The 23,530-nt window shown below is 43.4% G+C and overlaps 1 protein-coding gene across 2 annotated transcripts in view; it reads right to left on the reverse strand.

Annotated features, from left to right (window-relative positions):
- RAP1GDS1 (Rap1 GTPase-GDP dissociation stimulator 1) overlaps positions 1-23,530 on the reverse strand; it is a 174,784-nt gene that overhangs the window by 19,280 nt on the left and 131,974 nt on the right. For both annotated transcript variants that reach the window (XM_075350945.1, XM_075350939.1), the window contains 2 exons: positions 17,623-17,751; positions 15,679-15,804 (listed from right to left, as the gene is read on the reverse strand). In XM_075350945.1, the coding sequence (XP_075207060.1) occupies positions 15,679-15,804; positions 17,623-17,751 (255 nt within the window). The remainder of the gene's footprint in view (positions 1-15,678; positions 15,805-17,622; positions 17,752-23,530) is intronic.

Consider the following 23,530-nt stretch of genomic DNA (forward strand, 5'->3'; position numbering starts at 1 on the left):
TGTGTTTTTGTGGTGCCACAAAAACGCAGCATGTCAATTATTCCCGCGTTTTTCACTGCGCTTTTCATCCATTGAGTTCAATGGGATGTTGAAAGACGCAATGAGAAACGCAAATAGCTGCGTTTTGGTGCGTTTCTAAGACCAAAAATGCAGCTATAAACGCAGGAGGTGGGTAGTAAAGTGACGTGTACAGGAAGAGGATTCCTTCTGTCAGTATATACAGAAGCGTGAATCCTCCCGGTACCGTCACCGCCGCTTCCACCTCCAGTCCTGTGCATGTATGCTCCCGTGCGGCGCCATGTACAGGCAGGAGGTGGAAGCGGCTGCGAAAACAAAAGTTAACAGTAGAAAAAAAAAAAAGTTATACTCACCTGTCTGCAGACTCCCGGTGCCATGCCCGCTCCCATCTCCTCTCACGGTATCGCCACCCCCGCTCCGGCTGTGTGCAGACGGCCGGGAAACCTCCGATGGATGCAGGACCTGGCGATGGATCACCTGATGCAGTCACCTGACGCATCAGCTGATCGTAAGTATCGCGGTGACGCGGGCGCCCGGCCGGTATCAGCGGATGCGTCAGGAGACTTCATCCCTGATTACCGGCAGCTGCTGCAGCGATCGGACAGGATCAGACTCCCGCCCCATCGCTGCAGGAGCTGCCGGTAATCAGCACATAAGTGAGTATTATTTTTTTTTTTTTTTGTTTTTGCACCGATGCATCAGCTGATTGTATAATCGGCTTTTATACAATCAGCTGATGTGTGATGGGATTCAGGCACTTGATCCTGACACATCATCTGATCGCTTTGCCTTCCAGCAAACCGATCAGATGATATTGGATCCGGATTGGACGGCGCGGGACCCTGACCCAGGATTACTGCGGAGGGGGGGTTCTTTATTTCAATAAAGATGGAGTCACTAATTGTGTTGTGTTTTATTTCTAATAAAAATATTTTTCTGTGTGTTGTGTTTTTTTTTATCTTTACTAGAAATTCATGGTGGCCATGTCTAATATTGGCGTGACACCATGAATTTCGGGCTTAGGGCCAGCTATACAGCTAGCCCTAACCCCATTATTACCCAGCGAGCCACAAGGCATCAGGGCAGCTGGAAGAGTTGGATACAGCGCCAGAAGATGGCGCTTCTATGAAAGCGCCATTTTCTGGGGTGGCTGCGGGACTGCAATTCACAGCGGGGGTGCCCAGAAAGCATGGGCACCCTGCACTGTGGATTCCAATCCCCAGCTGCCTAGTTGTACCCGGCTGGACTCAAAAATTGGGCGAAGCTCACGTCATTTTTTTTTAAAATTATTTCATGAAATTCATGAAATAATTTAAAAAAAAAGGGCTTCCCTATATTTTTGGTTCCCAGCCGGGTACAAATAGGCAGCTGGGGGTTGGGGGCAGCCCGTACCTGCCTGCTGTACCCGGCTAGCATACAAAAATATGGCGAAGCCCACGTCATTTTTTTTGTTTGGGGGGGCAAAGAAATCCTGCATACAGTCCTGGAAGGAGGATGCTGAGCCTTGTAGTTCGACAGCTGCTGTCTGCTCTCCTGCAAACACTATTGGATGGAGGATGCTGAGCCTTGTAGGTCTGCTCCCCCTGACTCTCCCTCAAGCATACAGTCCTGGATGGAGCATGCTGAGCCTTGTAGTTCTGCAGCTGCTGTCTGCTCTCCTGCATACAATATTGGATGGAGTATGCTGAGCCTTGTAGTTCTGCAGCTGTCTGCTCTTCTGCATACACTAGTGGAGAATGAAGAACACATTGAAGAAGGAAATGACATCAGACCTTTTTTTTTTGTTCACTGATAAAAAACGCATAAGGACACAGTGAGCAAAAACGCAGCAAAAAAACGCACCAAATCGCGTGCGTTTTTTGCCGCGTTTTTTTGCCGCGGGTGCGTTTTTGTGCAGTTTTTGCCGCAAAAAACGCACAAAAACGCAGCGTCAAAAAAACGCAGTGTGTGAACCTAGCCTTAAAGGTAGTTTTTATTTTTAAGTTACAAAAGTGTAGGGGTGCTTATAAAAAAAAAAAAAAAAAAAAAAAGTCGCATTTACTGCTGGAATCCAATGAACTAGAAATGAGAACATCATGATTCCCAGACTGAAACCTTTCACTTGCTCTATTCCCGCAGCGGGTTGTCGCCTTATACTCAGCGCTTTCTTCTAATAATATTCATCAGGCTGTTCTGGAACCCATGTCTCTGCTGCTTGGAGTTTTGACAAGTGTAATAATTAAATGTGGATTTCGTTAACCAATAAAGAATTCTATCTTGGATCTTTAAGTGTCGCAATAATTTTAAGGGATATTACCCTACTTGATCAGCACGCCCTTTCAGAAGTGCCTTGTTCTATTTACAAATGTTCCGGTGGAGGGCCAAAAAGGAGATTTTCTTCTGTCTTTTAAAAGCCTTTATTGAGCATAAACCACAACGCTTCGTTTCAGTAGGCAAACTATCTTCATCAGGTGGAGTGTCAGCGTCTGGCTTGATTATTGTCCTACTTTGTTTCACAATTCACCGCTGTTGTACTAGGGTGTGCAACCCCCCCTAGGTGAGCGCCCTTGGAATTTTTGCAAGGATCCAATTTACTAAGCTCCTTCACAGCGCTTCCTTCTTTCCTATTTCATATATTGTTCTATTTACAGATCTTGATCGCCAGTGACCTGACTCCTGAGGCCACCAATTGTCTGCATTGTGGTTAGGGTGTCATCACTTACGGCCTATCAGAGCAACAATGTGTTTCATGCGTTTATAAGAATCCCTAGTCTCTGGTAACCTTAAAACAAAAAAAAAACAAGAAACAAAAAAAAAACCAAAAACAGACAGCCCTCTAATAATTTTAACCTATGGAATGAAAGATTTCAAAATGAAGTCAAAGACAAATCCATTTTGACTGACAATATTTTTGTATGTAGATGGTAAGATCTACATGCACTCCATATACATTTGCATGCGGTTTCACTCTTTGCATTGTGAACACAAGTCCAGGTAAATATGTCTACCCCACCTTGGCAGTGCAATTCCACTGTACTAGATAGTCAATGCCAGATCTTTGCATACAAGAGAGCATCAAATGTTAATATTATGTAGATTACCAATATGCATTTCAATGCAAAACCCACGCAGCGCCTTAAATAAACATCAACCTTCCAGAGGCAGTCACTTGTCAGGATGATTATTTTGTGTAACAGATGTTGCTTTAAGTGCATATTAAATGGCAAAGCTTTTCCAACACAGAACAGCTGACATGCACACAATTCGCCTGTCTGATGCCAAGCGTGCCTCAGACATTTCAGATTTATCCCCCACAGAAAAGCTGGTTTTATTCTTATTGACAATATTCAGATGTGGCTGAAGACATATACACGTAACAGAGTTCACCAAATTTAAGTTATTGAGAATAACTAACATGTTGGACGCATAAACCTAGGAGACCTTCAAAAAGCTTTCTGCCCCTTCACCGATTGATCATTTCAGGGAAGATACTGACCGACTAATTGCTATTTTTAAATTTAAGGTTGAAGAGGACCTAAACAAATATGTCTTCTTATAACTGGCTTAAATGGTGCTGTTCTCCTTAATCTGGCATTGTTTATTTTTTGTGCCTGCACCTCCCCATTTCTGAGTTATGGCCCCCTTTTTTCCGTCATATGACGATAGTCTTTTCGGCCAAGGGGACTTGGCCCTCAAGAAGACAATAGGTGAGAACCATGAACCCTGGCGAAAAAGACTAGGAGGGACAATAGGAACATATATTTACAATGGAGGAACAAAATAATATCCCCAGATTCAGGAGAGCAGCAGCATTTACACCAGGTAAAGACATATTTATGCCAAGTGACAGGTCCTCTTTAATAATGTCCAGCTGGTCATATGTAGTTCTAGATGATCTAATAAAAATAAACATATTTATTACTAGTGATCAATTTAATACAAATGCACCTGTTACAGGAGTGGGTTATACTAGTCAGCTTCTGTAATTGATGTGTTGAAAGCAAGAAAAATGGGCTAGCGTAAGGAACTGAACGACAAATTGTGATGACAAGGTGACAGGGTCAGACCATTTCCTAAATGACAAGTCTTGTGGGGTGTTCCAAGTATGCAAATGGAAGAACATCCAGTAAACTGTAACTAGGGAATGCCTGTATCCTCTGTCTGATCCATGTGCTGGTCCATAGAGGACCGACCTCATAATATCAGGACTTAGGCTACATGCGCACGCTGCATCTTTTTGTGTTCACAAACTGCAGCCAACACTGGAGAGAGCCTGGAAATGTCACAAAAAATGCTTGTAATTATAGGTGCATTTTTGGTGCGTTTTTGGTGCGTTTTTTCACAACCTGCGTTTTTGCGACAAATGTTGACAAACGCAGGAAGAATGAACATGCTGCATTTTTTTTGTCACAAACTTTTGACAAATAAAACGCTGACAAATAAACTGCAATGTGCGCATAGAAAATCTGACTTCTCATAGACTTTGCTGGGAAGTCAAATGTCAGAAAGTTCTGACAAATAAACTGCAGCCAAAAACACACCAAAAACGCAGCAAAAAAAGCAGTGTGCACATGTAGCCTTATTTAGAGTAACTGCTAATGTGTTGGTGCCAGATAAAAACTACACTTTCACAGGTCTTATGAAGGCCACCTCCTTAAAGGGAACCGGTCACCAGATTTGCCAACTATAAACTGCGGCCACCCCCAGTGAGCTCTTATGTATAGCATTCCAGAATACTGTATACAAGAGCCCGGGCCATGATGTAGAACGTAAAAATCACTTATTATACTCACCTAGGGGGCGGTCCGGTCCGATGGGTGTTGCTGCTCTCCAGTCCAATGCCTCCTACCCAGCCCAGTATGGATAACGTGTCCTATGTCATCCACACAGGCCGGCATTGCGGTCCACAGGCGCACTTTGATCTGCCCTGCTCAGGGCTGATGAAAATACTGTAGTGCACATCTGGGCGGTCTTAACCTTTCTTCGCGCCCGTGCATTACAGTACTTTGATCTGCCCTGAACAGAGTAGATCAAAGTGCGCCTGCAGAGGACCACAATGTCAGCCTGTGTGGATGACGTAGGACATGTCATCCGTACTGTGCTGGATAGAAGGAGGACGTCGATCGCCGCAGAGTGGAGGCGCCAGACCGGAGAGCAGCGACACTTATCGGACTAGACCATTACCTAGGTGAGAATAATAAAAGGCACTAATATACAGTAATCTGGAATACTGTATATAAGAGCTCCCTAATGGTGGCTGCAGCTTATAGGGGCCAAATTTGGTGACAGGTTCCCTTTAAAAGTTAGAGCTGTTTTGGGTATCAGGGGGCGCCATCACAACATTAGTTTATCTGTGTTGGGAATATTACGACTTGATGGTGTACATTATTGTCAATTGACCAGAAAATAAAAATTATTTCTCCCTTTTGTCTGCCTTCCCCTTGAGGAGAAAATGGTTTTGGCAATTGGGACAGCTTATACTCTTACCAAGAAATGTTCCATATGTATTACGGAGATTGTGGTAACTTTGTGACTGAACACCAACTGGAGGGACTTAAGAATAAAGACACGTCATTCTGTTCCTAAGAACCTTCTTTCAGACATGGACAGCACTAGGTACTGCTGAATGTGCCCACTTCCAGAGGAAACATTTTAATATACCACCTGTAGGATGCCACCTCTAGGATGTGATTCTATTCTTTCAAACACTGTTTTGACCATTGCAATTTATGAACTTTCACTCCTATAGGTGAAATACATGGGTCTAGAGACTTGTGAACAATTTTAAGGGAAATCTGACAGTAGGATCAACCCTCCTAAGTCATTTATGTTGGCATGCAGGTTATAGAACACTGAATAAAATGATACCTTGATATCTGTGATCCAATGTTTTATTCCAGAGAAATTCACATTTTACTTATATGTAAATGAGCTGTTATAGATCTCTCTGACAATCTACCTCCAGGGCTTATTGTAAATGAAAGGGATCATTACCATTGTGAGACATATAATGACTGACATTTTTCTCTCAATTGTCACACACAACTCCACAGTAAGATCAGAGCCAACAGTACAGCAGCAGTAAGCGTTTATAGCTGCAGTCCTCTCACAGTACTTCAGCTTCCATCTCACAGGCATCCAATGTGATGGAAGGGAAGTACAGCAGAGCTAACAGCTCCGTGAGAGAACAGCTGCAGACGTGCTTGTTGTGTTCGTAATGAGACAAGGTTCAACTTTGCTGTACTGTGCTACAGGAATAGCTCTGTAGCAGAACTGTCAGCAATATGAGAGAGCACATGCTGCTGCAAATGTTTATAATGAGTCAAGATTCAGCTCTGCTGTACTATTAGCTCTATTGTACTTTGTTAGTTCTAACCTTATGTGTGGGATTAAGAGAGCAGACTGTCAGTCATTACATGTCACACACTGGTAATGCTCCCTTTCATGGAAAATAAGCTATGAAGGCAAATCATCATATTGATCTGTGTTTGGTCCATACATCCTTACAGGTCTTTTACATATAAGAAAAAAGTGGATTTCTCTGGAAAAAGACATAGGATCGCAGATATCAAGGTGTTAATTTATTCAACTTTCTAGGACTTGCATGCCCATACAGACTGCTTAGGAGGGTTGTGATTCATAGTTTCATAGTCTTTAAGCTTGAAAGTAGACTTAGGTCCGTCGAGTTCAACCCATGACCTAACATAAACATGTTAATCAAGAGGAAGACAAAAAACCCCATGGAGCCAACAGTAACACCATATTAAAGGGAAAAAAATTCCTTCCCGACTACACATACGGCAATCAGACTAGTTCCCTGGATCATCGCCCCTTCATAGAATCTAGTGCACATAACCAGTAATAATATTTTCTAGAAAGGCATCCAGGCCTCTCTTATATTTTAGTAGTGAATCATCCATTAGAACATTATGTGGCAGAAAGTTCCATAGTCTCACTGCTCTTACAGTAAAGAATCTGCATCTGTGATTATGATGAAATCTCCTTTCCGCTAGCCGTAGTGGATAATAATAATATTTATTAATTTATATATCACTATTAATTCCACAGTGCTTTACATAAAATGGCAATACTGTCCCTAATGGGGCTCACAATCTAAAGTCCCTATCAGTATGTTTTTTTGGCGTGTGGGAGGAAACCGGAGTACCGGGAGGAAACACACGCAAACAAGGGGAGAACATACAGACTCCTTGCAGATGGTGTCCTTGGTGGGATTTGAACCCAGAACCCCAGCGCTTCAGGACTGCAGTGCTAACCACTGAGCCACTGTGCCGCCCTAGTGGATGCCCCCTAGTCCCTATTGCAGGCCTAGGTGTAAAAAGATCATTAGAGAGAGCTCTGTACTGTCACCGCATGTATTTGTTCATTGTATTAAGATCGCCCCAAGCCTTTGTTTTTCCAAGCTACATAACCTCAAGTTTAATAACCTGTCTTGGTACTGAGGATTCCACTGACAGATTCCCGTTAAGGAGGCTGTGTACAATTTCAGAGCTAGGTTCAGGTAAAATTTAGCTTATGAAGAATTTCAACCTTTTTATTCTTTGCATAATTAATGTAGATGTTCTCCGTGTCACCACTTTCCCAAGTTATTTCTGTATGAGTGACTCAAGTGAATCACTTCAACAAGCTATAACAAAAGTGTTCAGGCATTTTGCGGTAATCAGGAGTAGAAAAAGTATTCAACTTTCATAACCATGGCAACACAAGAACATAGATTTGAAAAAAGTGGAATTTTAAGGCTATAAAATGTTGCCCTCCATTTTTCTTCAATATATAGCAGCTTGGTAAATGTATTTAGTCACTGCCGGAATTTCAGAAATGGACAGTAAAGGATTACAGAATACTGTGGTCTACCATGAAGAGGTTCAGCGATTTCATGAATTACACTTCAAAGGTTACTTGCCCATGTATGAAGTCTGAGGAAACTACAATTTAAACTCCTTTCTTGTTCTGGTCTATGACAACACAACTCCTTTACACCGTGTGCAGAATTATTAGGCAAGTTGTATTTTAGAGGATTTTTTTATTATTGATCAACAACTACAGTATGTTCTCAATCATCCCAAAAGACTCATAAATATCAAAGCTTAATATTTTTGGAAGTTGGAGTGGTTTTTTTTTTAAGATTTGGCTATCTTAGGAGGATCTGTTTGTGCAGGTAACTATTACTGTGCAGAATTATTAGGCAACTTTATAAAAACCAAATATATTCCCATCTCACTTGTTTATTTTCACCAGGTAAACCAATATAACCTCAGAAAATTTAGAAATAAACATTTCTGACATGCAAAAAAACCCCCCAAAAAATGAGTGACCAATATAGCCAACTTTCTTTATGATGACACTCAGCAGCCTACCATCCATAGATTCTGTCAGTTGCTTGATCTGATTACGATCAACATTGCGTTCAGCAGCCACCACAGCCTCCCAGACACTGTTCCGAGAGGTGTACTGTTTTCTCTCCCTGTAGATCTTACATTTTATAAGAGACCACAGGTTCTCTTTGGGGTTCAGATCAGGTGAACCATGTCATTATTTTTTTCCTCTTTTAGACCTTTACTGGCCAGCCACGCTGTGGAGTAGTTGGATGCATGTGATGGAGCACTGTCCTGCATGAAAATAATTTTTTTTTCTTGAACGATATCGACTTCTTCCTGTACCACTGCTTGAAGAAGTTGTCTTCCAGAAACTGGCAGTAGGTCTGGGAGTGAGCTTCACTCCATCCTCAACTGAAAAAGATCCCACAAGTTCATCTTTGATGATACCAGCCCATACCAGTACCCCACCTCCACCTTGCTGGCGTCTGAGTCGGAGTGGAGCTCTCTGCCCTTTACTGATCCAGCCTCTGGCCCATCCATCTGGCCGATCAAGAGTCACTCATTTCATCAGTCCATAAAACCTTTGAAAAATCAGTCTTAAGATATTTCTTGGCCCAGTCTTGACGTTTTATCTTATGTTTCTTCTTCAAAGGTGGTCGTTTTTCAGCCTTCCTTACCTTGGCCATGTCCCTGAATATGGCACACCTTGTGCTTTTTGATACTCCACTAATGTTGCAGCTCTAAAATATGGGCAAACTGGTGGCAAATGGCATCTTGGCAGCTTCACACTTTATTATCCTCAATTCATGGGCAGTTATTTTGCGCCTTTTTTGCCCAACACGCTTCTTGTGACCCTGTTGGCTACTTGCCATGAAACACTTCATTGCTTGGTGATTACGCTTTAAATCTTTGGCAATTTCAAGACTGCTGCATCCCTCTGCAAGACATCTCACAATTTTGGACTTTTCAGAGCCCGTCAAATCTCTCTTCTGACCCATTTTGTCAAAGGAAAGGAAGTTGCCTAATAATTAAGCACAACTTATGTAGGGTGTTGATGTCATTACACCACACCCCTCCTCATTACAGAGATGCACATCACCTGATTTACTTAATTGGTAGTTGGCTCTCAAGCCTATACAGCTTGGAGTAGGACAACATGTATAAAAAGTATCACGTGATCAAAATACTCATTTGCCTAATAATTCCGCACACAGTGTATATGGGGCTGCTGCTTCTCCTGTCCATTGGTTATAGAATAGTATAATTGTGGAGTCTGGTACTCCCATTCTTCCTTCTGCAGCAGATGACATTTACCATAGAGAAGAAAGGGAAGACCAACTGTACCTAGGGCAATGTCAAGGTGGATACAATAAAGGGAGTGTCACTACCACTCCCCAAAATGCAAAATAAATCACTTACACATTCATAGAGGAGACTATCTGTAAAAAAAAAGGATTTCACTAATTTTGTTTTATACAGAAACTGTTAATTACATATATGAATAAGGGTCCTCGGTGCACCTTTGGGGCGTCCAAGGGTTCAGTGCACCATTTTGCCCCCTCAATTACAATCCTCCCCACCTCCCTTTTTGATAAATAACAGTGCTCAATTTGGAGCGGAGATCACACCCACATGTCAGTCTGGGCGTGCTCTCATTCCCCACTACTTTCAGCGTCAGCTACCCGGAGATCGCCCACACTGACACTGTGTGTGTGTGCTCCACTCCTGCAGAGTCAGTGTGTGCAAGGCTGGAAGTTCAATCCAAGCAGAATTCCAAAGTGATCACTGTTCAATATAATGGGAACTGTGAAAGATTGTAACGAAGATGGCAGAACATTTGTACCGAGTCCTTGGCCATGCCAAAGATGGACTGAGGACCCCCTCATTCACATAGCTAATAAATAGGTTTTAGTATAAAATAAGTTGCAATCTGTACTATAGATATGACTTCTATACGTGTAAAGATCCCAATATTAAAAGTATAAGTGCTTTTATTTCAGCTTTGAGTCACTTTATGGTATGTTCACCACTAACACAAGTATACCAGAATCATCATCACGCTGATAATTGTCACACTTTATGCTCATCACTGACTGTTATGGCATTCTGCTCCACCATAATCGTATGGCGCATAGTACTGAAGGGTCTCCAAATGGATCAGCAGCGTTCATGGTCGATTGACATTGCATTGAAACTCAAGGAACAACTAGGGGCTCAGGACCCGTTCTGGTGATTAGTGGTTGCCCCAACAGTAAGATCCCCATCGACTACATATTTGCTACCTACCTGAGGAATAGTGGTAAGAGTCAACTGTGGAAAAATGATAGACTTTTCTCATGCCACAGAGTTTCTTTTGTTTCAACATACAATTCTAAAGAAAACTGGAGAACTAGTGACTAGGGCCATGAGTTCTCCAATCACATTGATGAGCAGGGACAGCAGAGTTTAGCTCGTCTAGTCCAATACCACAACTACAGCTGCAATCCCAGACCTTTTGCAACACAAATGGTTATCAACATCAGCGCTGACTACAATAGAAAAGTGTCAAAACATAAAATGCATTGTAGCCAGCTGTGCATTGGGCTGGATAGCTGAAGAGCATTCACTCTGAAAGCCCCAGACAAGGATCCGGACCATGGAACAATGGAAAAAGGTGTCTCAGTGCAACAAATGCCATATTCTTTTACACATTGGTCCCTTCTTCAATGCACTATTAAGCCGGTAGTTTTATTGTTATGGCTGGTCAGCGGACTTTCTTCTTTTCAATAGGCAATGATGCCTCCAGGACAGGGTAGTGCATAATGTAGCTGTATCTTTTCAATATACACTACAGCCATATCATGACAGATAAGGAATGTACAGGCCTTTGTGTACAACACATCATGGTTTCTTTCTGGTTGCAAATTGCATTTCTGCTATTGTGTTAACAACCTCTGTCAGAAAGTCTCAGTAGGAGCCATGTCAGCGGGAATACAGCACTCCGCGTCTTACAGAAAGGTCACTTTGGCTTTTCAGACAAGTCATAACACAGTAGTTGGTAGCGAGTTGTTTATCATGTGTTACAAGCAATTAAACTGTTAGGAACAGGTAGCACTCAATACATACAATGAAAGAAGGAACCTTTCAGCACTCTTCATATTTCAGTGCAAAGTAAAGACAGAATCTGTCATTATCATCTAAACTGAGTATAAAAAGGTAACAATGAGGGCACTGGGTTAATAGAAATATACTTTCTGAAATAAACAAGTTATAAAAGCCAAAAATTAAAGGGGTTTTCCCATCTTCAAGATCCTATCCCAATATGTAGTAGGTTTAAGAATAATAATTTCATCAAATACCTCCAATTAGAAATATAGTATAATTCTTCTAATTCACGATGACACTTACCTCATTTGCAGGGCATTGCAGCTTAGGTATCCATGGTTACGTTCACTCATTTTAGTGACAGTTCGTGTGGTCATAACCATAGATACCTAGGCTGTAATGTCCTGCACACGAGATAAGAGATATGGCTATATCAGAACTATGCAACATTTCTAATTGAAGGAATTTGCTATTATTATTATTATGCCTACTACATACTGGGATAGGATCTTGGAGATGAGAATACCCCATTACGTTTCATTTAAAAGGGTTGTCTGTTACTGAACAACCATTGCTTAACCAATTCAGGACCCCAATTAAAATAAAAACAGTGGATACGCACTGTACCTTTCACATTGACAGTCACATCTTTACTACAATGTTGAAGCTGCATTTTTTGGCGAGTGACTTGACATTGCTGTGTGACAGCCAATCGGTGGACGCCGTTTGTCTGCAGGACAGCAATATTCAGTCAAAGCGGATTGGCAGCAGCAGGCGCGTGACAAAACATTGTCACATCACCCACTGGAAATAGCAGTGCTGATGTCATAAAACAGCGCAGCTATGAGAAGGGAGTATCCATTGTTTTTAGTGTAAATTTATGTGAATTAATTAAAGGGAACCTATCAGCAAGATTTTCGGCTGTAAACTATCAGTATTTACGTAAAGTATCTGATTTCTTGATTAGACAAGTAGAAAAAAAATTATTGGTACCCTTCTGTTAAAGGGGTTGTCTACTACAAGGACAGCACCTTCTCAATCTGAGTGTTTGCCCCGTTAAAATAGAATCACTTATTCTCCCCTACGGTGCTGTTCCAGCAGTGTCAGCACTTGCTCTCGGGGCCCACGTAAAGTTGTTACATCATGTGAGACCCGTGAAACTGAGAAAAGTCCATTTAAATTTACTGAATAGCAACTAATGAAAACGAGACATTGCTTTAGAATTATGGTTGAAAAGAATTAAAAAAAAAAAAAAAAACCAACAAACTAATGAAAATGACCTGGACAAAAGTGTTAGTAACTAGGGATGATCGAATACCTCAAATATTCGGCTACGCCCATATTCGCAGAATAGGTCGCCGCTATTCGACTATTTGCAAATATTCGATGCGCAATGTAAGGGGCACTTTGCACACTGCGACATCGCAGGTGCGATGTCGGTGGGGTCAAATTGAAAATGATGCACTTCCGGCATCGCATGCGACATCGCAGTGTGTAAAGGCTGGATGATACGATTAACGAGCGCAAAAGCGTCGTAATCGTATCATCGGTACAGCGTCGACGTAATTCATAATTACGCTGACGCAATGGTCCGATGTTGTTCCTCGCTCCTGCGGCCGCACACATCGCTGTGTGTGAAGTCGCAGGAGCGAGGAACGTCTCCTACCGGCCTCACTGCGGCTTCCGTAGGATATGCGGAAGGAAGGAGGTGGGCAGGATGTTTACATCCTGCTCATCTCCGCCCCTCCGCTCTGATTGGCCGCCTGCCGTGTGACGTCGCAGTGACGCCGCACGACCCGCCCCCTTAACAAGGAGGCGGGTCGCCGGCCACAGGGACGTCGCACGGCAGGTGAGTGTGTGTGTGAAGCTGGCGTAGCGATAACTTTCGCTACGCCAGCTATCACCACATATCGCTGCTGCGACGGGGGCGGGCACTATCGCACTCGGCATCGCAGCATCGGCCTGCGATGTCGTAGTGTGCAAAGCCCGCCTAAGTCTATGGGAAACCCGAATAGTTGCCAAATAGCAACTATTCGGGCTTCCCATAGACTTACACTGCGCATCAAATATTCACATAGCGGCGACCTATTCGTTGGATATTCGCGAAACCGTATATTGCCGAATATTTGTGATATTCGATCATCCCTATTAGTAACACAATATTTTGTTGCACAACCTTTTGAGGCAATCACAGCAAACAATTTCTGTCTGTAATTCTCAATGAGACTTCTGCACCTGTCCACAGTAATTTTGGCCCACTCCTTGTGAGTAAACTGCTCCAGCTGTCTCGGGTGTGAAGTCGTTGTCTCCAGACTGTATGTTTCAGTTCCATCCACTGATGCTCAATACGATTTAGATCAGGGCTCATAGAAGCCACTTCAGAATAGTCCAATGCTTTGCTCTTAACCATTTTTGGATGTTTTTAGCTGTGAGTTTTATCATTAAAGGGAACCTGTCACCTACTCACATGTGGGGCGGTCCAATATGGTCCAGTCCGATGAGCATTGCTGCTCTTGGGTCCAACACCTCCTCCATCTTGTGACATTGCAGTCCTCCTTGCTTAATGTGCATGATGCATCCTACGTCATCCACACAGAGGCCTCCATTGCGCTCACGCACTTTGCTCTGCCCTGCAGAGGCCAGAGCAAAGTACTGTAATGGATAGGCGTGGGCATTCTTTGACCTTATCCCGCGCCTATGCATTACAGTACTTTGTTCTACCCTCAACAGGACAGAACAAAGTGTGAGTGTGTAATGGAGGGAACTGTGTGGATGACTTAGGACACGTCATCCACATGAAGTAAGGATGAAGGCGATTGCAAGCAGAGGGGAGGCGCCAGAACAGAGAGCAGCTAAGCGCATCGGACCTTACCATATCGCCCCGCAGGAGAGTAGGTGACAGGTTCCCTTTAACCTGTTTTAGGTCTATTAATCTGTGGCTCAGAACAAGCTTTCTAATACAGGACAGCACATTTCGCTCCAGAATGCCTTGGTAGTCTACAGACGTCATTATTCCTTGCACAGATTCAAGACACACTGTGCAAGATGCAGCAGAGCAGTCTCAAAACATAACCAAGCCACTGTCATGTTTCAGAGTAGGTACAAAGTTGCTTTTTTTGTATGCTTCATTCTTATGAATTGCCAAAAAGTCCCATTTTTGTCCTATTTGTCCAAAGGACGCTATCTAAAAAGTTTTCAGGCTTGTCAATATGTACTTTGGCAAATTCCAGTCTTACTTTTTTAAAGTTTGCTTATAGCAGTTGTTTTCAACTGACAAGACAATGATGGACGTTGCGATCTGACACTAATGTACCTTGACCTTCGAGTTCACCTCTAATTTCTTTACAAGTAGTTCTAGTCTCTTTGGTTTCCATTCGTATTATCTGTCGTTTCAATTTGTTATCAATTTTCCCACTTGTGGTCATGTCCATGGAGGTTCTCTACAGTCCCATATACATAAAGTTCTGAATAATATGTGCACCTATAATAACAGGAACATCAAGCTGTTTGGAGATGGTTTATAGCCTTTACCATGTTGGTCTAAAGCTTTCCTTCTAAGCTCCTTAGACAACCCTCTCCTTTGCTCTCTTTGGTTCATGGTCAGTGTGGTACACAGCATAATACCAAAGAGCATGGTGACTACTTTTCACCCTCTAAATAGACAGAGGGACTGATTACAAGTTTTTGTAGATACAGATGATGCCAATTACAGGACGGCGCAGGTTCAGTCAAAGCTCTGAATATGGAGAGCAGCAGCTGTAACCGTGCCCCCGCATTGACTGGCAGCTTACTCTAGTGCTGAGCGGCTGTCAGTCAGTGCGGGAAAAGTGATTACTGCCGCTGCTCTGCATACACAGAGCGGTGACTGAACCCGCACTGGTGCCTCCCTGATGACTGAAACCAGAACGCTGCCCAGAGAAATAAAGTTAATTTCCTCTGGGCACGTTCAGAATGCTATTAACTTGCAGTAGCATTTTTCCACATGATAGGAAATCTGCTTAAAAGGGAACCTATTTTATAGATAAGACTAGGAAATTCTCCATCTGTGCAAATATAACACTTTTATATTATGTTACTAATCTGATCTTTATAATTGGCTACGTCCTTAGGAATCCGGATAGAACTGGAAGTGATCCCAGCTGTCTGGAAGTACATACACAAGACACTGATAGCAGGGAAGAATAGAAGAGAAACAAAATGGTTCATTATCACTTTAAAACAGATTACATTTCGGAAATCAATGAGAATCACTTATTCTTACCATTTTCCGCAAGAGGAGCAAGAACTTCAAAAATCATTTCTCTTTTTTCATGCTCAGTTTGCTTTTTAAAAAGCTTAACAAGTTCATCTGCAACGTTTGTAGAAGCAAACTGCTCTTTACTTGATTCTAAATGAAAAAAAAAAAATCTTGAAATGTATTACTTGTACTAAGACAATTAGGAGGGTGGGGACAGGATTCCAAGCTAAATACGCCACAATTCTGATGCAATTTGTACACTTTCAATCAGGCAGAAAAGAGGCATGACTAAAGACCACGTCTCACTAAGCGACAACGCTAGCGACATCGCTGCTGAGTCACGGTTTTTGTGACGCAACAGCGATCTTGCTAGTGATGTCGCGGTGTGTGACATCCAGTGACGACCTGGCCCCTGCTGTGAGGTTGCCGGTCGTTGCTGAATGTCCTGAACCATTTTTTGTTCATTGCTCTCCTGCTGTGAAGCACACATCGCTGTGTTTGACAGCGAGAGAGCAACGATCTGAATGTGCAGGGAGCCGGCTTCTGCGGATGCTGGTAACCAAGGTACACATCGGGTAAGCAAGCAAAGTGCTTTGCTTGGTTACCCAATATTTACCTTGGTTAGCACCATCCGTAGCTTCTAGAAGCCGACACCCAGCTCCCTGCACACGTAGCCAAGGTACACATCGGGTAACTATAAGCAAAGCGCTTTGCTTAGTAACCCGATGTGTACTATGGTTACCAAGCACAGCATCGTTACACGGGTCGCTGGTGGCTGATCTCTGATCGCTGTGGAGATCTGCCTAATTGACAGCTCACCAGCGACCATGTAGCGACGCTCCAACGATCCCTGCCAGGTCAGATTGCTGGTTGGCTCGCTGGAGCGTCGCTAAGTGTGATGGTACCTTTACCAAGCTGAGAAATAAAAGGGTGCCAAAATGATGGCACAAATTAAGCCAAACAACACATGATGTAAACATACTGTAACAGAGTCTAAAGAGTCACAAAATTTATCACAGAGAATGAGCACCAATAAAAGCTTTTTGGGGTCCAGCTATACTTCTACACGCTACTCAGTTCACAAGAGGTGATCTCCCTTGTCTTTGTACCCCAGAGTCATACAATGGCATAAAACGTGCAACTGCTGCGTACATAATGCCTTAGGTAAAACGTCTGTCATTAATACTCTTTCAGCAGTGTCCATTCATTTAAAATAACTAAGATAACTAGAAGAATTACATTGAAAATTCAATGCATTAAAAGGGGTGGTTCCCTGCTCTGCAGTAGTGACCACATCCCTGTAAAACTGATAGGGAATGCTTTTTCTAAATACCTTAATCAGCCAATTCTGCCTATGAACGGCACTATTGCGGAACACGCATCTCCATGAAGTGACCCCCGGGATCCGGTGATGTCACGTCTATTTCCAGTTGACCTGACATCACCGAGGCAGGCCCCAGTCTTCCTGAGTGACTGGGCTGTGGGCGGAGTTTTGACACTCATCACAAGTGCATTGTAGTGCAGCATGTCGTGCACTCCCTCCATCACTCCAGGGTGCCGCAAGCATGAGTGATGCTGGGCTGTGACGAGCGGTGAAACTTTGCCAACAGCCCAGCCACTCAGGAAGACTGGGGCCGGCCGTGGTGATGTCCGGTCAACTGGAAGTTGATGTGTCATCACTGGATCCCAGAAGTCACGGGGCTCTTGGGGGAAGGGGAGGGGTCACTTCATGGGGATGAGCGAATCACAATAGCGGAATAGAAGCAGAATTGGCTAATCAAGTTATTTAGATAAAGCCTTCCCTATCAGTTTCACAAAGAAGTGGTCAATATTGCAGAGCAGTGAACTCTACTATTTTTATGTATTTACAATGATACCAAGCTAAACATTTTGTTAGATGCATTGAAAAAGTAAAAAAACTCAAAACCATATTGTACTATCTAGTGTATACAGGTTTAGCATACTTACCAAGCTCCGCTAAATTACCAAAGGCAACAAGGCACATTTCTGTCAACGGAGTATTCTGAGAATGAACTCCGAGGAGCGTCACTAATGTAGGAATCACTCCCATATTTATGAGCTGAGCTTGCAGAGAATCTAGAAACAAACCAGAGAATATGACTTAATCTACTCATTTTTAAAATGCTGACTGATGACACTAAAAGCAACAGACGGAAATCGGTTCCATTCCAAGTAGTTTTGTACGTGCTGCCATAAATATGAAACCATAAAATGGGAAAAAGTTTAAAAGGTGAATACCATTAACACACATTAAATACCACATCCAATAATACCCTACTAAAGGGAAACTTCTGTTCTATGTAATAGACTTACAGTGTGCAAGAAAAGTGCGCAGAAACTATACACATCAACTTTTATAAGCCAAAAATAAATACACTCCCTATGCTGTGAACGGTTTTCCAGGTTAAAGGGGTTGTCCGGGATGATTTTTTTTCTAATTATTGGTTTAAGAACTAAAAGGCAATTAGATGCCAACTACCTGCGCGTCTGCTCCTTTGGGCAAGTCTGCAGCTTCACGTCAACAGAGCAGCTCTTCCGCTTCTGGGATATTCTGTTGACGGGTGTGATTGCAGACATCATGCTGATTGATAGCTGGTTCCCCGCAGTTAAGTTACCTTCACACTAAGCGACGCTCCAGCGATCCCACCAGCAACCTGACCTGGCAGGGATCGCTGGAGCGTCGCTACACGGGTTGCTGGTGAGCTGTCACACAGGCAGATCTCACCAGCAACCATTGACCAGCCCCCAGCCAGCAGCGACGCGTGGAAGCATGCTGCGCTTGGTAACTAAGGTAAATATCGGGTAACCAAGGAAAGGGCTTCTTGGTTACCAGATATTTACATTGGTTACCAGCGTCTGCAGAAGCCGGCTCCTGCTGCCTGCACATTCAGTTGTTGCTCTCTCGCTGTCACACACAGCGATGTGTGCTTCACAGCGGGAGAGCAACAACTAAAAAATGGTCCAGGACATTCAGCAACAACCAGCGACCTCACAGCAGGGGCCAGGTTGTTGCTGGATGTCACACACAGCAACATCACTAGCAACATCGCTACTACGTCACAAAAGTTGTTCCTTAGCAGCGATGTCGCTAGCGATGTTGCTTAGTGTGATGTGGCCTTTAGATTGTTGGCTGTCAATGAGCATAAAGTCAGCAGTCCCGCACAATCAATGGAGAAGAGTGAAAGGGAAGCTACTGTTGTGTTGACACAATATCAGTAGAAGCCATAGAGTCACCGGCAGAAGCGGTCTGTGACTGTTCTGTACTGGCAGAGATCTGAACCAAGCACAACAGGCAGATAGTTAGCAACTACGCCTGTCATTTCTTAGGCCCAAAGTAAAAAAAAATAAAAAAAAATATATATATTCCTGGACAATCCCTTAACTGTATATGGAAAAATAGCATACCCATCAGTGTAGAACTTAACACAGACACACAAAGGACAAAAAGCAATAAACAATTTAGCGTGATGGTGACAGCAGTGTAAGTGAAAATGGGGACATTGTAAACACTGACAGTTTCTGAAATAGGTTAAGTGTTAAAGATAATCTGTCAGCAGCATGACTTGGGAACAGAGATTCAGATTCCAACTATGTATCACTTATTTTACTGGGTTCAGCAGGCATGACAGAATAACGGTTTTCCCTCCTGAGCTGTGTATAACGTCATCAACACCACCGATTTTTAGGTACAATATATAGTGACAGACAGCTGCTAATCAGTGTTGGGGAAGTGGCTGGACTATCAGGCACGAGGTCAGTTGTCCCATAGTTCTCCTCTGATGTCCATAAAACACGATGTATTGAAACTGCAAAATACAGCCAAGTATGTGACATATCACTGTGATCAGGACTCTGTTCCTACATTATGGTGCTCTCAGATTACAAAGCAAAAACCTGCTGGCAGATCCCTTTTACATAATACACAAATACAAAATATTTGAAAATAGGCTAAAAGTATATTATAGATCACATGACACAGTTTATTTTAATTTATTTCCTTAAACTGTGATTATAACCCAAATATCAGAAGTGAGTATTTATCATATCTAAAGCTCCTTTCACATTGGGTTTTTCTCTACATCCACAGGTCCCGTCGGGGCATCCGTCCGGACCGCCCTTCTCCCACTCTGCAAAGCGTGCTCCGGACGCATGCGCCCGACAGGGCCATTCACTGTTAATGGAGCGCACTGCGTTAGCGTGTGCTCTGTTTTGTGCCATTTTGTGCATATATACGTTTCTGCAGACAGACACCCGAATGTAGGTGGTCTACGTTCGGATGTCCGTCTGCAGAAACGTATATGTGCACAAAATTGCATGAAACAGAGCACACACTAACGCAGTGCGCTCCATAACAGTGAATGGCCCTGCCGGGTGCATGCGTCTGGAACACGCTTGGCAGAGTGGGGGAGGGTCGGTTCGGATGGATCCTCCGACGGGACCTGTGGACGTAGAGAAAAACGCAAAGTGAAAGGAGCCTAAAGCAGACAAGACAAAAACACTAACTGACAGGAGATGATCCAATAATTAATAAAAAAATAACGTAATTGGTAAGCTACTGTTCATGACACTTCAAAGGTTATCACTTGCTAATTGTTGGGTAATAAATCCAAATGACCCGCACAAACCTTAAGGTACCGTCACACTAAGCAACTTACCAGCGATCCCAACAACGATAGGGATCGCTGGTAAGTTGCTAGGAGGTTGCTGGTGAGATGTCACACTGCAACGCTCCAGCGATCCCACCAGCAACCTGACCTGGCAGGGATCGCTGGAGCGTGGCTACACGAGTTGCTGGTGAGCTCACCAGCAACCAGTGACAAGCCCCCAGCGCCGCGTGGAAGATGCTGCGCTTGGTAACTAAGGTAAATATCGGGTAACCAACCCGATATTTACCTTGGTTACCACCGCACGTGCAGAGAGCAGGGAGCAGCGCACACTGAGCGCTGGCTCCCTGCTCTCCTAGTTACAGCACACATCGGGTTAATTACCCGATGTGTGCTGCAGCTAAATGTGTACAGAGCAGGGAGCAGCGCACAATGCTTAGCGCTGGCTCCTTGCTCTCCTAGTTACAGCACACATCGGGTTAATTACCCGATGTGTGCTGCAGCTAAATGTGCACAGAGCAGGGAGCAGTGCACACTGCTTAGCGCTGGCTCCTTGCTCTCCTAGTTACAGCACACATCGGGTTAATTAACCCGATGTGTGCTGCAGCTACATGTGCACAGAGCAGGAGCCGGCAGCACAGGCAGTGAGAGCGGCGGAGGCTGGTAACAAAGGTAAATATCGGGTAACCAAGGACAGGGCTTCTTGGTTACCCGATGTTTACATTGGTTACCAGCCTCTGCAGAAGCCGGCTCCTGCTGCCTGCACATTTAGTTGTTGCTGTCTCGCTGTCACACACAGCGATCTGTGCTTCACAGCAGGACAGCAACAACTAAAAAATGGCCCAGGACATTCAGCAACAACCAACGACCTCACAGCAGGGGCCAGGTTGTTGCTGGATGTCACACACAGCAACATCGCTAGCAACGTCACAAAAGTTGTTCGTTAGCAGCGATGTTGCTAGCGATGTTGCTTAGTGTGACGGGGCCTTTAGAATGATGGGAGCAACAGAATTTGTCCCTGCACAATGACTATTCAAACCAAGTGTACAATGGACTTTAAGAAAGCTTAATTCACCTACATGGGACTGAAATATAAAGGACATAAGATATCTATATTTACTTCCCTATATATATACAGTTGAAACCAGAAGTTTACATACACTATCATAAAAAGACACATCTGCATGTTTTTCTCACTATCTGACATGAAATCAGAATAAAACTATCCCATTTTAGGTAAACTAGGAACCTAAATTATTTATATTTGCCAAATGTCAGAATAATGAGAGAGAGAGCGAGAGAATGATTAAAACCTTTTTCCGACTTTCTTCAAAGGCAAAAGTTTACATACACTAAGCGTGTTATGCCTTTAAACAATATAGGACAGCCCATATGATGATGTCATGTCTTTGGGAGCTTCTGATAAGTTTATTGGCAACATCTGAGTTAATTAGACAAACCAGTGGATGTATTTTAATGCACACCTGAAACCTTGTGAAGATTTAAGCTACTGTCACACAAAGCGACGCTCCAGTGATCCCACCAGCAACCTGACCTGGCAGAGATCGCTGGAGCGTCGCTACACGGGTTGCTGGTGAGCTGTCACATAGGCAGATCTCACCAGCAACCAGTGACCAGCCCCCAGCCAGATATTTACCTTGGTTACCAGCGCACACCGCTTAGCGCTGGCTCCCTGCACTCCTAGCCAGAGTACACATCGGGTTAATTACCCGATGTGTAGTCTGGCTATGTGTGCAGGAAGCAGGGAGCAGGCACTGACAGCGTGAGAGCGGCGGACGCTGATAACGAAGGTAAATATCGGGTAACCGAGGAAAGGGCTTCTTGGTTACCCGATGTTTACCGTGGTTACTAGCGTCCGCAGAAGCCGGCTCCTGCTGCCTGCACATTCAGTTGTTGCTCTCTCGCTGTCACACACAGCGATCTGTGCTTCACAGCGGGACAGCAACAACTAAAAAATGGTCCAGGACATTCAGCAACAACCAGCGACCTCACAGCAGGGGCCAGGTTGTTGCTGGATGTCACATACAGCAACATCGCTAGCAACATCGCTGTTACGTCACAACAGTCGTGCCTCAGCAGCGTTGTTGCTAGCGATGTTGCTGTGTGTGACGGGGCCTTTAGGCAGAAGCTGGTAAGATTGTGTCTTTATCCACAATGAAACGAGTACTGTATCAACATGAGCTGAAATGCCACTCTGCCAGAAAGAAGCCATAACTCCAAAAGAAAAAGAAAAAATCCAGATTAATGTTTGCAAATGCACACAGAAACAAAGACTTTCATTTTTGGAGACATGTTTTGTGGTCTGACGAACCTAAAATGGAACGGTTTGGCCATAATGACCATTGTTATGTTTGGAGGAAAAAGGGAGAAGCTTTGAAGCCTAAGAGCACCATCCCAACTTTGAAACACGGGGGTAACAGCATCATGTTGTAGGGTTATTTTGCTGCAGGAGGGACTGGTGCACTTCACAAAATAGATGGCATCATGAGGAAAGAAGATTATGTGGCAATACTGAAGCAACATCTCAAGACATCAGTCAGAAACTTTGGGTGGAAATGGGTCTGCCAAATGGACAATGACCCAAAGCATACTACCAAACTGGTTACAAAGTGGCTCAAGGATAACAAAGTCAATGTTTTGGAGTGGCTATCACAAAACCCTGATCTCAAGCCTACTGAAAATTTATGAGCAAAGCTGAAAAGGCCGGTGCAAGCAAGACGACCTACAAACATGGCTCAGTTACACCAGTTCTGTCAGGAGCAATGGGCCCAAATTCCTACCAACTATTGTGAGAAGCTAGTGGAAGGATATCCAAAACGCTTCACCCAGATCATACAGTTTAAGGGCAATGTTACCAAATACTTATGAAATGTATGTAAACTTTTGATTTTGCAGAAAGTAATAAAACTGCCTTAAAACATTCTATCATTATTCTGGTATTTGGCAAATATAAATACGTTTGGTTCCTAATTGACCTAAAAAACAGGAAAGGTTTATTCTGATTTCATGTCAGATAGTGAGAAAAACATGCAGATGTGTGTTTTTACATAGTGTATGGAAACTTCTGGTTTCAACTGTATAAACGTTTTAAAATATTGTTCTACATACACCAAGTTTCTACACATCGTTTTAGCACACCATGAATGTGCTGATGTTAAATGTGAGCCCCTGATTAAGTGAAAAGCACCATACCTTCTACAGTAATAAAATACATGAGCCAATAGAAAAAA

This window comes from Anomaloglossus baeobatrachus, chromosome 1, assembly GCF_048569485.1.
Source record: "Anomaloglossus baeobatrachus isolate aAnoBae1 chromosome 1, aAnoBae1.hap1, whole genome shotgun sequence".
In the NCBI taxonomy this organism is placed as follows: domain Eukaryota; kingdom Metazoa; phylum Chordata; class Amphibia; order Anura; family Aromobatidae; genus Anomaloglossus; species Anomaloglossus baeobatrachus.